The sequence below is a fragment of the Protopterus annectens genome, chromosome 7.part0 (assembly GCF_019279795.1).
Source record: "Protopterus annectens isolate FY-2018-M chromosome 7.part0, PAN1.0, whole genome shotgun sequence".
NCBI lineage: Eukaryota > Metazoa > Chordata > Ceratodontiformes > Protopteridae > Protopterus > Protopterus annectens.
The window spans coordinates 796,677,874-796,691,987 of record NC_056739.1 but is presented as its reverse complement, the minus strand read 5'-3'; the positions used below and the strand labels follow the sequence as shown (position 1 = coordinate 796,691,987).

General features: G+C 36.2%; 1 protein-coding gene across 1 annotated transcript in view; it reads right to left on the bottom strand.

Moving 5' to 3' along the window:
• The window catches only part of DNAH2 (dynein axonemal heavy chain 2), a 6,636,854-nt gene that overhangs the window by 437,410 nt on the left and 6,185,330 nt on the right, over window positions 1-14,114 (bottom strand). Inside the window, exons 81-82 of the mRNA XM_044077324.1 lie at window positions 4,692-4,876; window positions 185-413 (exon numbers count right to left, since the gene is read on the bottom strand). Of these exons, the coding sequence (XP_043933259.1) occupies window positions 185-413; window positions 4,692-4,876 (414 nt within the window). The remainder of the gene's footprint in view (window positions 1-184; window positions 414-4,691; window positions 4,877-14,114) is intronic.

Genomic DNA, 14,114 nt, shown 5'->3' with positions numbered 1-14,114 from the left:
AGTGGAAGCAATGAAAAGAGCAAAGCAAGTGAAATGTGGACAGGCAACTTGGGTAAGTGTGAATGTCTTAGCTAGAAAGGGAAACATTTAGACAGAAAGCAAAGTATAGCAAATTAAAAAACAATATCATAGCTTAACATATTCTTGGACTGATACTATCAATTATTACTTTAAAGACTGTTACCTTCTCCTCACGGCTCTGCCCACCACTACTTGCTGGTGTTATCTGTGGCTGGAGAGAAAGCAATGTCTCAAACAAAGTGCGTGCTTCATTGATCTGACTGGCAATGTCAGCATTAGGATGCTGCCCAAAGGCTTCTGGGTGATCCATAGTGGGAAGCATACTGATGTACTCTTTGTAAGAATGAAGGTCACCATCTTTAGGAATGTAGTACGTGTCCAAGGCTGAAAGTCTACAATGAAAAGAAGACAGCATACACTTTTTTAGCATTCATTTACCTTACAAATGCCTGTGCTCACAGATGATTTGGAAACAGTGAATTGGTTAGTATAACTTGCTAAGATCCACATACCCTATATTGTTGACCCAGCCTTTTAATAAATAAAGTAGTAATTCTGTAACCTTTGAATAAGCCATCCAAAACAACTTAAAAAGGTACAATACAATGATTCCTTAACAGAAAAATCACAAGGTTGTAAAATTTGAAGTATTTGGAAATCCTTTGGGAATTGTCATTAGGTTCTGTTTCTTAGAGATTACTTACAGGTGACCTCTATCTATTCCCTTAAGGCAATGTCTGATTCAATTTGATTTGAAAGCCTACAAGTGGAATGCATCACTGGGACAGTGTAAGTCATATTACGTTGCACTAAGTCAGCAGTGTGTATAGCATGCATCCATGTTGGGAAGGCCTGATGGGATATCATTAATAAAAACTGAGACTAGAAAGTGGTCCGAATACTGATCCTTGTGGTAAGCCTTTTGACATAATGTCAAAGTTTGGACAACTGTTATTACCTGTGTGCCTGTAAAAGTTCTGTGAAATAGGCAACTATGAATCAATTCCAATACTTCAGGAGCAAACCCACTGTCTTTTAGCTTATTTATAAGCAAAATGTGATCAGCATGTTCAAATGTATGTTTCAGGTCTAAAATAGTGGTACTATCATTTCACTTTTTTCCATGTTAAGACAGATTTGGTCAGATAGTTACGTTCAAATGCAAGTACTAGATTACTGATCTGTGAGGATCTTTAGCAGCCTAGATATGCATTTCCACTGAGCTTCTAGCCTTAGTAGTTTAGTACTAAGGTCCCTGTATTTTGTGGAAGTATTGTAAAATCCGGGTGAGATTATTCTTTAGTATGCGGTGGTGGTGCTGCGGTAGCATTGTCGCCTCACAGTAAGATGTTGTCCTGTTCAATTCTCAGCTAAAGCGTCTTCTGTGTGGAGAAATGTGTGAATGGGTGTACCTTTGTTGAAGATTGTGCATCAGAGCTGGCAACTCGGCACGTAAAAATCTTCTGCCAATCATTAGCGGACCGGAGTTCCGCTGTGGCGACCCCTAACCGGGAAAAGCTGAAAGACACAACATTGTGTGAGAACACTTTGTATAGTAAGTATGAATAACCATAACCCTGGAGCAGCTATTTATATGTTCACCTTGTCCATAAGAGACAAGAGTGCCAAGTCATGGTTGAACTTACAGTCTCAAATCCATGCATCTAGGTTGCACATGAATAAAGTAAGAGATGCACCTAAATTCACATGGTGAGGAAGGTGGTTCCAGAGAAGTATTTATCCCTCCAGCATATTCTATTTAAGATGCAAGAGACTGAATTCTCTAAAGCAGGTGTTTAAGCCACTACTAGACTTACAGATGTGTAGAAGGTCTGAAATAATGAGATTGGTAGAGGCTCTGAATGTGAGACAGACATCTCCCCTTAGTAGCCTGCAGGACACTGAAAAGAGGGACAGGGCTTGGAGGTGGTCAGACTAGCTTTTGTGATTTAGTGTCTTGATTTTCTTGGTGAGGAAATGTTGTTGTAATCACTCAAGCTGAGTTGGGTCATTGAACAGGTACATGCCCAATGGGACGTTATAGTCAATGACTGGCCTAATAAATGATTACTTTGCTAGATTTCAATGTCATACCCTTGCTAATAAGCTATACTAGAAAGAAGGCCTTCCTAACAATATTTAGCAAGAGGTGGACGAAAGACATCTCAATGTCTATGCATGTTCCCAAGTTCCTTGCCATGGGATCAATTTTCAGGGGAGTATTACTAATGTGACAGTTGCAGAGGACATCTTGCTTGCTGAAAGATGCAATATGCAGTTTCTGGTATTTAGATTTAGGCCATTGTTTTGACACCGGCTGTTTGTGACAGGCCTTTCTGAAGGATCTTTGTTTCTTCTGGTGACTTTATGATGGCAGCAAGTTTATGGGATTCAGCAGAAGTTTGTCAGCCATAATCCCTCAGCATTTGCCTTGACCTTTGAGAAGTAGATGCCAAAAAGTAGCAGCCGAAGTACTGAACCGTGGTGTCCTCCTCTAGTGACAGGTCTCTCTTGGTAGAAGTAGATCCACTCACCCTAATTTCTTGGGATCTATTTGACAGTTTACTATCCAATGAATTACACAGGAATTTATATTTAGCCACACAAGTTTATTAACTATACATGAATGCAAGAAGGTGTTGAATGTCTTTGCAAGTTCAAAATATGCAAGTGTGAACAGTTTTTCTCTAGTGTGTATTAGGGCAGTGATGGTACTGCATGTAGGTCTGAAGCCAAGTTGACTGTCAGTCATAACATCATATTTGGCCGCCCAGGGAGGATCTCCAGCTGTAACAAATATAATCTAAGAATGCCTGGGGTGGGGAAATGCAAATCAGCAAAAAGAGTGAGTATGTATCACTTAGCAAATAGATGTTGCCTGTTAAAAATGTGCAGTGAACTACTTGGTATAGTATAGTGTGTGAATATAAACAAGGCTGTAATTTGCAGAGCATTTATTACCAAAGTATTTATAAATTATGAAGGCTAAGCAGTACTACCAAAGTTTGGATTAAACAGTTAAGGATAAGCCAAAAACGGGAAAGCTAGTGTAGCAAAATGTTAAGGTAAGTAACAGTATTAGACAAAAGTTCTGCAATGCAAAGTTATTATGTAATGCCTTTCAAGATAATCCAATATAATTTATCTTACAATCAAAACAAGTCATTCAAAAAATGATCTCGACAAAAATATGGGGTGCAAAAAGTATGAACATGGGGTTATGGAATTCAAACTTTTTGAAGGTCAACAGGTCATAAGCTTGGTTTTTAAACCTTTGAAAGTATGATTCTATATAAATGAAGACTGTCAGACATCAACACAACACAGCTTTTTTGCACCATGTTGACCCTATAAGTACAAGATAAGTATATCACTAGAAGTTTTTACTTAACAAAGTTAAATTATTCAGTGTAACACCATTTATTTTTAGAAATGGGAATGATCCTAATGGAAATAATGAACTGTAAAGGCAAATGCAACAGTCAGTGAATTGTAATAAAATGTAGCTGATGTACTTAACAAATCTGGCAGACCTGAGTCTGAATTTTGGAATGTTCACCTCCTTGCTATACAGCTCAGATTATGTTATCCACAATGATTCCAGGAAACCACAGAAACTATGTTCTTTTCTTTTATCAATAATTTAAGTAGCTGTGATAAATTTCTTTCATCTTCCAACATGAGGACAAAGATAACTACTGACACTGCGCCTGTCGAGCCTTCTTACTTATATCGAATGAAAGGACAGTGCTCACCAACCCACTCACAAATTCCTGAAAATTCCCATATCCCATCCCCCCACCTCCTTGCATAAAGCACGGTCATTGACTGAGCTAGTTCAAGGACTGCAGTAGTTCTAACTTCCTTTCTGTTATTTAGGGGGCACATCTAACTGTACAAACACTTTCTTTTTTTTTTTTGCAAGACTGCAGTGTAACATACATTTATAACATTGGTAATGTGCACTCTCTATGTACCTGTTGAAAATATGCATTATGCTTATCTCTAGTGAGTAATGTACCACTCCTCTTCTACCAACCGGAGGCTAACACCTAGTGGAAAGTTTATTTACTTATTTATTGTTTACTTCTGTGCAGATAAACAGGCTACTAGTTAGTTACCTGGCGTAGCAAGACCCCTTGAAGGTCTGGAATCACCCATGAATTTCAATGACTGTTGGCAGAGACAAACTTTATGCCTGCTCTCCAACAGGCTGATTAAAAAAAGACATTTGTGTCTAGTGGACCACATTTCATTAAACACCAGAACAGCTAAATATGTTCACCCAGTGCTGTGAAGACAATCACCTCAAAACTTACCTTGAAAGCTACATTAACATCTGCTGCTAATTTATAATATTAAGCGTGCAAAGAATGTAAATAAACCTAATTAGAAGAGAGGAGAGAAATAAGAACTAGAAGGTTAAAAGAAATGAAAACTAAATCACATTAGGTTATACCACTATAGGAATTCAACACAGTAATAAATATATATAACAGTAGTCACACAAATGGGCCAGGAGTGCTTCTTAGTTGAACACTCATATCCTATGCAGTGACTGGCCCTCCTGTAATGAGTTATGAGACACATTAGTCAGGACATGGAAGCAATGACACAGAAGAAATTAACTATAAATACTGTAAAACAATAAATTGATTAATTAGTCTTACTTGCAAAATGGTGTGTTAACTGCTGCCTCACAGAAGTAATCGTTAATGTAGGTAGTGAGAAGTCTGCGGTCCCAGTCGTCCGTCACGTGACCGCCATAGTTTACACCTGCAATGAGGTATTTGAGGGCATCCCATGGGGTATCCTCATATTCATCGAGGTACAAGCTTAGAAGGTTTTCAGATACCTGTAAAAGAAAGACAGGGAGTAAAGGCATTAATAAAGCTACTTATGGTAGACGAAGGTAAAATCAAAGGCACCCATCAGAACAAATAGCTAACTTAAAGAGATTTGCTCAAGTAAGCACATAGTTTTTCAATTAATGAGCAAGGATCATAATTTAATAACAAAAGATTAGTAAGTTTTTCATTTTATAGTGGTTCTAAGTAAGACCCTGCTAAAGAGAAAAAATGAATGTCAACAAAATTATTTGAGGCTACAATGATTGCTTATTCAGGGTAGGGATGAGATTTCTATTCCTAACAAAAAACAACTTTGTTAAATAAACATAGACACTGAAGTTAGAGCAAGGCTTCTCTCTTGTCTGCCAATTTTTCTGCTTAATTAATAATCTGCAGTCCCTGCAGCTTCTTTTTTTGTCACCTTCCATTGATTGCCTTTTGTTTGTTTCATACATTTTTAATTTCCTAAAAGTCTGTAACTCTAATATTTCTTCAGAAATGTTATTTAAATCAACCACTACACAATTTATATGGAAAGTCACCTAAGATGCAGCCTTCTGTTATGCCTCTCCTCCATTCTTTAGATGCTACCCTCTTGATGTTATGCCTCTTTTGTACGTACTCATCCATTAATTAATTTCATCTGTTGACAGGGACAATCCAATTAAGGCAGAGCCCCATGATGAAAATTCAGTGTGTGTATGTCTGTCTTTGTATGTGTGCAGAGCTGAAATGCAGCCCTAATCAGGGTAACAGACTGCCCCACCACCACCACCACCACCATTCAAATATCCCATTACTTGGTTGTCTTAGATAAATTCCCATAAAACACTGTTACAACCTGTCAGTGCATGTATTATCATAACAGACATCCTTTTAATATATTCACCTAAATACTTCATCTTAAAAAGCCCACATAAATACGAGTACTACTAAACCAATTTATGTGTGGGTACATAGTTTACTACTATAGCCTTTGTTTTATCTTCATTTATTTTTATACCATGAAAAAAATGAAACAGTTTCAAAATGATATGGAACAACTCAGTAGAATGTATTTTAAATACTTATCCCAGACTCCAAAAGTAAACTAGCACAAATTTTACCACAGAACAAAAGTAATTTAAAATTAGTTATAACAACCTTTTGCCTTAAAAGTAAGAAAAAAAAGTTACACCCCCATTTAAAATTAATTAAAAGTCATGTAACAGTCATTAAAACACTTCTACTTGCTTTAAAAATCAAGTTTCACAGAAAAAAAAAGATTTCTGTCATAAAAATAAATTGGATGGTCTCCCTCCCAAAGAAAACTTATCTTTTCAGTAAGAGAACAGCATAAACTAAATGTTGATCCTCGAAAGTCCACAAGAGAAACATTTCTTGGCGAAAGGAACACTCTTAAGTGCTTGATGCCCAAACCTGGCTTTAGTCAGCTCAGCAGGAACCGACTAAAGGTTTGGGTGCATGGAAGGTGCCTTCACACTTTTCAAGGGTTAAAGTCCAAGGTCCCCCTCTTACATTCACTGAAATTTGTTCAAGTATGATGAATTTAAAACAAAGGGTAGAGTTTTTCTGTACATGTTTAAACAGTGCACTTGTATTTTTCAGTTTTTTTAATGTCATAAATATGTTCATAGACTTTCTTCCTGAGTCTTCTCTCTGTCTTACCAATGTGAAAGCATGTACATGCTGAACAAAGTGCAAAGTATACCACCCATTTTGTATTGCAGTCAAAATGCCCTCTAATTGTGACTTCATGAATGGGGATAAGGCAATTGTTAAGAATATGAATATGTTGACAATGAGGGCAATTCCCGCACTTGAACATTCATAGGTGTTTACTAGGCTAACGACCACAAGGGCCTTTGTAAACCTAGCCATGCATCCCAAATCTATGACAAGTTCTGTTACCCTTGATAAGTGTCCTTGGCCTGGGAGATTAACCATTTAGAGGTCAGTCTTTGTATTGTTTCTTTTATAGCCTGATGAATGTGTTCTGCTCTTAACTACTTTAACCACCATCTCCCTTCCTCCTTTTCCAAGCTATCGTAGTACCCATGTAACAAATACTAATGGTGCTTGTTCTGTACCATACAACTACTATTCTAGTGGCCTTTGACTACTATGCATGTATTCTTATTTATGTTTTGCTGTAACAGCACTGTAAAGCATTTCCTTTTACTGCACCACACCACTAACAATTTTAACTTTTCTCATATAAGTACTGCTGCAATTTTGTCTCTCTTTCAAACTTCACATGCCTACACACACTTCTATAAATGAAATACTGCACGATTGCTACTCATGAAATCACAAACAGCAATGTATACAAAATACACATGTATTGTCCACTGATATGGATGTAGCCTCCATCCATGAAACTAAGCTGTATGTGGTAACTAAGTATTAATGACTACATTCATTTATACATTTGCTTAAATGTCACTGCATTCTATCTCATACAAGTAGCAATGTATCTTTCACAGTGGAACTATTCTCCTAACTTCCCTTCTGTAAATGGACTCTAACAGATAACTTAATTAAAAAGTATAATCAAGTAACTAACTAAATGGCTGACAGATACAGTCTGATGCAAATCATATATTTTTATACTATATTCCTAAATGCTCATTGTGACCCTTATAGCATTTTAGATTTTCTTAGACTACTTCTAGAAACATGAAGCAATGACTTCTGTTTATGAAACTATACATCTTCAACTGAATTTCATCTAAGTAAAATTTTAATGTACCTTTTCATTTTGGTGCTAAGCATAATGAAAAACAAACTCTTCAGTTTGCTACATAAAAATTTATGACAGAACCTTACTGGTACAGTTACTTTAGGAAACCAATAATTAAAAATCAAAATGAAATAAAGGAGATTTTTTTCATGCTGTAAGTGCAGACATTTTTACTGATACACAATTCATTATAATAAAATCAGGCTCAGCCTTGAAATGTTAATGCACTGATGTATGACTCACATCAATTCCTGTATCAAAGCATACACATTGGCTACACAACAGCATGGTATAAGGGCTGACAGTGGATAAGTGGAGAGAAGAGGACAAAATAAGCACTGGTCTGCAATCTTTTGCTAGGATGAATGAGGGAGTGGGAAGATGACAACTTACAAACCTCCTGATGGAGATAGTCAATAATGCTGTGTACCATTGTGGGCTACTGCCATACACAAAGAACCTGAACACTCACCCACATCATGCTCATTACAAGTCACACAAAGTGGCCCGCAGCATGCTCTATGACTCTCCAACCACTACAACCTACTCACGTATTAAAACTCTGTTCCTCCCCCAAGAAAAGCTACTGTGTTGCTAAAGTTAAATATTTGTATAAAGCAGGACCCAGATGAAGCAAAGATCATGTTTAAAATGGCTCAAGAGAATAATGTGAAAAGGAAAGTGGGAGACCAAGGCATAAACTATAATAGTGAAAGTCAGTGGGGGTCAGACAAAGAAGCAAAATTGGGGAAGAGTCATACAACTACTAAAACTCCAATATCAAAGCATGCATAGCTAATAAAAAGCCATACCTATTGTGAAAAAAAATGCTCATTATTTTATGGTAATTTGTTTTATTTCGGTGAAACCCACAACAATGTCTTCCTTTAAGATTTAAGGTTACACTGTAGTTAACAATGAACTACAGTGAAAGAACTCTGAATTAAATTACACAGCCATATGCATCATGTATAGTACAGTGGATTTGCTCCATGTAGTTTATATTTAAAGAGAAACTAAAATGAGTATTAAAAAAAAAACAAGACAAAAATGAAACTGATCACACCAGATACAAAGTCAAACTACAAATCCTGGTGCAATCATAACATCAGAAAATGATTTGCAAAATTACCTACAAGGCCCAGTACCCATGCAGATAATGTTCCTGAAAATAAAGTGCTGATGATTTTGCTCTTTAACAGTATGTTGCAAGGAAGGTATTAATCTAGCAGATGCTGACCAGCTATGATGCAACTAATACAAAAACAGTAAAAGCTAACCATTCGAAAGTATTATTTCACCACTATAACTTCAACAACTGGACATCAAGGATAAAATACAACTGACCTCCTGCACACTTTCTCAGTTACATCTTAATAAATATTCCTCCATGACTGTCATTATACCAGTAGTTACGAGGCTTCTGTGTGACCTGACATCATTTGCCATAAGTGCATTGATTGTAACCTTCCTACTATTCTACATTTTACCTTTTAAACAAGTCAGACATTAGCTATTTGTGCCACTATCTTCAATATAGATCATTCCTCACCGCCTGTCCTGTGGGAAGCAGTGAAGTATAGGTAGTCAGAGTATTATGGCAGCAGTTTACTTCTAGCACTCATTTAAATCTTTTTTTTAAAGAGCAGTTTTGATTCTTTGCAATCTAAAGTCTGATTTCAAAACTCCATATATCAACTTTTTATTACAGATTTTAGATTCCAGGCAGAGTAAGGAAAAAATACAATGTTAGTCTAGTCCAGTGGTTGCAGCACATAACTTTAAAGTTAACCTTATTATTCATAAATAGGATCTTAAAGGTAAAAAAAAATATATAGTTTCTTACCAGATCAATTTGAGATAAATGAAATGAAAAACAAAATACATTTACTTGAATGTGTGAGACCAGTATCCATAGACACACAAGTTACTTAGAACTATGACCTGAAGCAACATCTTCCACAAATTTCTTCACACCAGCTATGATTCCAGGATCTAGCTAGCAACATAATGATTCATTTTTACCCTTCATTATACACTCACACAAGGTAAGTGATCTGAAGCTGCACACAGCTACAAAAAAGCACAACTTACAAGTGCTATAGAAAGTTAGATTCTGCAACACCTCTTGCATGATCCAGTTCCAGGGTTGTTGTTGTTAATTACTTTGGGTATACTCAACCCTTTTTTGAACATTTCTTTTAAATTCTTCCCCCTTTTATATACCACATATGGATGTGAGCCAACATTTTCTATTATCCCTTGATCATTCCTTACGATGGGTCAGTTTTTACCAAAATGTCCTTTATCGCCATACTCTCAGTTGAAAAAGTGGTAGTAAAGGCACCACATGAATGTAACAATGACCAGATTGCCTATCTCAATATCCTCCTGATGAAAAATACAACAAATAAGATGTTTGTGTCTGAAATTTATAGAAAGCCCACTGATTCTAACAGTTTCCTTAACTTTGCTAGCTCTAATCCGTTAACTCAGAAGAGAGCAGTAGTGAAGAGACAATTTTTCAGGCCACAAGAATGGTGACAGTTGATGAAACTTTTTGAGATGAATGTCAGAGATTGAAGGACATGTTTAAAGTATGACGGTACACAAATAACTTCACTGACAACTTAATGTATGAAGTCATAAATAAGTGATAAAAGATATTTAATTCAATTTCGGAAAATAAGAAGGCTATCTGCCACAACAATGGGAACTGGAGTAAGGGGATTGAACCTACTACTACACAGGCTTTAACCACACTCCAAAATCAGAAGACTTTTAAGCGTGCCTTTATTACCATTTTTTCAACTGACAATATGGCGATAAAGGACATTTTGGTATAAAATTGGCCCATGTTAAGGAATGAGCAGGGGAAAATCGAAAATATTAGCTCACGTCCACATGTGGTATATAAAAGGGTGAAGGATTTAATTCATTCACTCCGGTGGAGCTCTGGAAATTTACACTGTAACTTCTAATGGGCAGAGCCTAAGCCTTTTGACAGAATCAAATTATGTCCTCACATTTCAAACAAATGTTTGTATCTCTGGAGCCATAAGGGTTATGAAAGAAGTATAAATGGCAAACCTTTCAGCACAAACTATTTTTACAGTGTCAATATTCTTTAGGTTCTAGGTCTTAAACTAGGAGTTTTTAAATCACAGTAAACACAGTAACTATTATGTTTGTGATTTTTTTGTAAACAACTTACAATATCTCATCAACCACTCAAGTAACACACATACTGTCAGCAGCATTTTATTCATCTATCTGAGGGCTTTCATAAGGAAGCTAAGGAGTTCTGTCTATATTACTTGGTTGTTGAGATATTTAGAAAAATGTGAAAATTATATTTATATAAATTAATGTCATAACAGTTAAAAACCCTTTACCTGTACAAAACAGAGGTCAAACATTAATGCAGCTGAGTTTACCAATGTGTAAGCTTTAAGATGAAATCTTTTAAAATCTTGCACATAACATGGTTTTGGAATTATTGATGCAAATATGAACAAGCAATAGTTGACACCTAGAGCCGCTAGTAGGAGTTAACTTCAGATGCACATGGAGGCGTCACTTGGATGTAATGAATTGTTCGAAAAAGGTTTGAGTATACCCAAGGTAATTATTAACACCAACAACCCTGGAATGTTCAAGTGCGAGAATTGCTCTCAATGTCAACATACTCTTGTTAAGAAGGATTACCTTATCTCCACCCATGAAATCACAATTGGAAGACATTTAAACTGTAATACAAAATGGGTGGTATACTGTGCACTTTGTTCAGCATGTTCATGCTTTTACATTGGTAAGATAGACAGAAGACTCAGGGAGAGAGCCCATGAACATATTTATAACATTAAAAAACAGAAAAATACAAGTGCACTGTTTAAACATGTACAGCAAAACCCTACCCATTGTTTTAAATTAATCATACTTGAACAAATTGCAGTGAATGTAAGAGGGGGACCTTGGACTTTAACTCTTGAAAAGCATGAATTGTATTGGCCACTTTATTTGAATGCTGATCTCTAGCCAGGTTTAAAAGAAAGTTTATCAATAGCTTGTTTATTAAAACTAAAGGCTCAACAGACATAGTAAATGTATTTAAGTTGATTTTATTGAAGGGCAACATTCAATGGTAAGTTTGAACTTATATTTATAAAAAGCTAACTTTTATGGGGTGATGCTGGGTTGGTTGCCATGCTGGGGCATCTGGAGTCTGGTGGCTTGCCCCAGATGAGAGTAGTCAAACTTTGCACCTTTTTCTTGTAGGGTGGATACCTTGACTGCTAAGCTAACCTTACCAGATTGTGTCATTCAAATTTTGTAAACTACTATGAAGTAAAAGTGTTTTATGAATTGGGTGGAGCTTGTTGGGAGGTTTGAAAATCATGTGATTTTATTAAGTGATTTTTACTGGTCTAAAATACTTTTTAAGGACGAGTGTAATTTGATTGTCTGATGAAGTCTTTCACGTAAAAAGACAAAAGCGCTCACCATTTTATGTATAAATAAAAGGACTGGACTTTAAATCAATGAGCAGTGATTTTAAAAAAGTTTTTAAGGGAATTTTCCTTTAAGTACAATTCTGGTGCCTGTATTTCCAGCTTTCAGCAATCTGTTTATTCCAAGTTTGTTTCTGGTGTTTTGAATTGTGGCAGGCAGAAAGATACAAATCTAAGTGAAAAAGCATGATGCTGAAACATGACGGAGCTCAAGAATGAAGGAGGGAGTGCGATTTTGGATACAGGATCTCAAGGAGAACAACAACAGAATATTATATTCATATATAGTCAGCCTTAATTGTGTAGCTCTAAAATATCCCTTTAAATAAGGTAATTATAAACCACCTTGTTCTTTGTAGACAATCAGCTTATCTCACTTAACTTTTTCCCTCGTCCCTTCCCACATAAATTCCTTGAACTCTTTATTAATTATGGTCCACAACTTCTGTTCTGGTTGCTAAAATTATACCTGAGCTGTACATAAAACTAAACGGATAAGAAACAGGTTGACTGCTTGCATTGTACTATCCATGTCAATAGCTCCCAGCTACTAAGGTTTTGTATCATCTTTGTAGACTCTTCCACATATCCTTAGCTGCCATAACAAATGCATTTTTAATCTATGGACCTAAATATTTCATCTTAAAAAGCCCACATAAATATGGGTACCTGAACCACTTTATGTGCAGGTATGTAGTTTACTACTATAACCTTTGTTTTATCTTCATTTATTTTTATACCATAAAAAATGAAATGGTTTCAAAATGACCTGTAACAATGAAATATTCATTTCTGGCTTTAAGAAGCAAAAACTACATCTCAAAATAACACTAACTTTTCTTGACTGTCATACTAGTTATATCCTTGAATGTTAGTGTTCCTCATATATTTATTTTTGCTAATGGCTCTAAATATACAGCAATAAACAAAGGGGAAAGAGGACAGTCCTGCCTTGTTCCTTTGTTCAAACACAGCGTAATGCAAAGGAAACCTCCTACTTAAATTCTTGCCTCTGACCCTTCATATATCCTCCTCCTAAAAATATTATTTTATCAAGGAATGTAAATGCTAACACTGCTCTACTCATCTCTAAATGTTTTTTCTGCATTAAGACGCATCAAAAATAGCAGTGTTTTCTTAGAGTCTGCTTCCCTCTGGATCATCACCATTCTGTTAATGTTGTCAACTGTTTGCTTCCCCTCAGCAAAACCATACTGATCCATATCCAGCACTTTTTGCAACACTTTTGCCATTCCATTAGCTAGTATAGACATACACACTTAGTAATCACTGTTTAAAATTGAAGCAGGTCTGTGAAACTTAACTATCTTTGGAGATAATACAGCCACCACTGCTTTCTTTTAAGATGCTGGTACTCCCCCCTCCCTTTAAAATACTGCTAAACAAAACTTTCCAGACATTTATCACTTTCTTCCATCCCAGCTTCCAAACCTCCACAGGAATATATTTTTTTCCTGGAGGCTTCCCTGCTGAATGATTATACATCACTGCTTTTTTTTTTTTTTTAACAAAAAAAAAAAGTTATGTCTTACCATAATATGCTCCATCTGAGTTATCCATCTTCATCTGTCATCACCTCTGGGTTCATTTATGATACTTTGGAACAGACTCGGCCCTTTCTATAGCTCGTGGACTCCAAAAAAAACCTCTCAAGCACATCCCTTACCCATAATGCACAGGGTAGACTACCTCAGATTGAGTTTGTTGATTATAAAATGAAAGATGTAAAAAGATAGAAAAAGAGCCCATATCTGGATTATAATAATATTTCAAAAGGAACTCGCGTGGGAAAGTCTGTTCTTCCAGGAAATCCAGTAGGGGGAAAGAGGGTGGGATTAGGTGATGACAGATGAAGATGGACAACTCAGATGGAACATTATGATAGGACATAACTTCTTTATCTGAAGATGTCAATCTTCATCCTGTCATCACCTGTGGGACAGAGTCCCCAGCTACTTAGAACCCTGG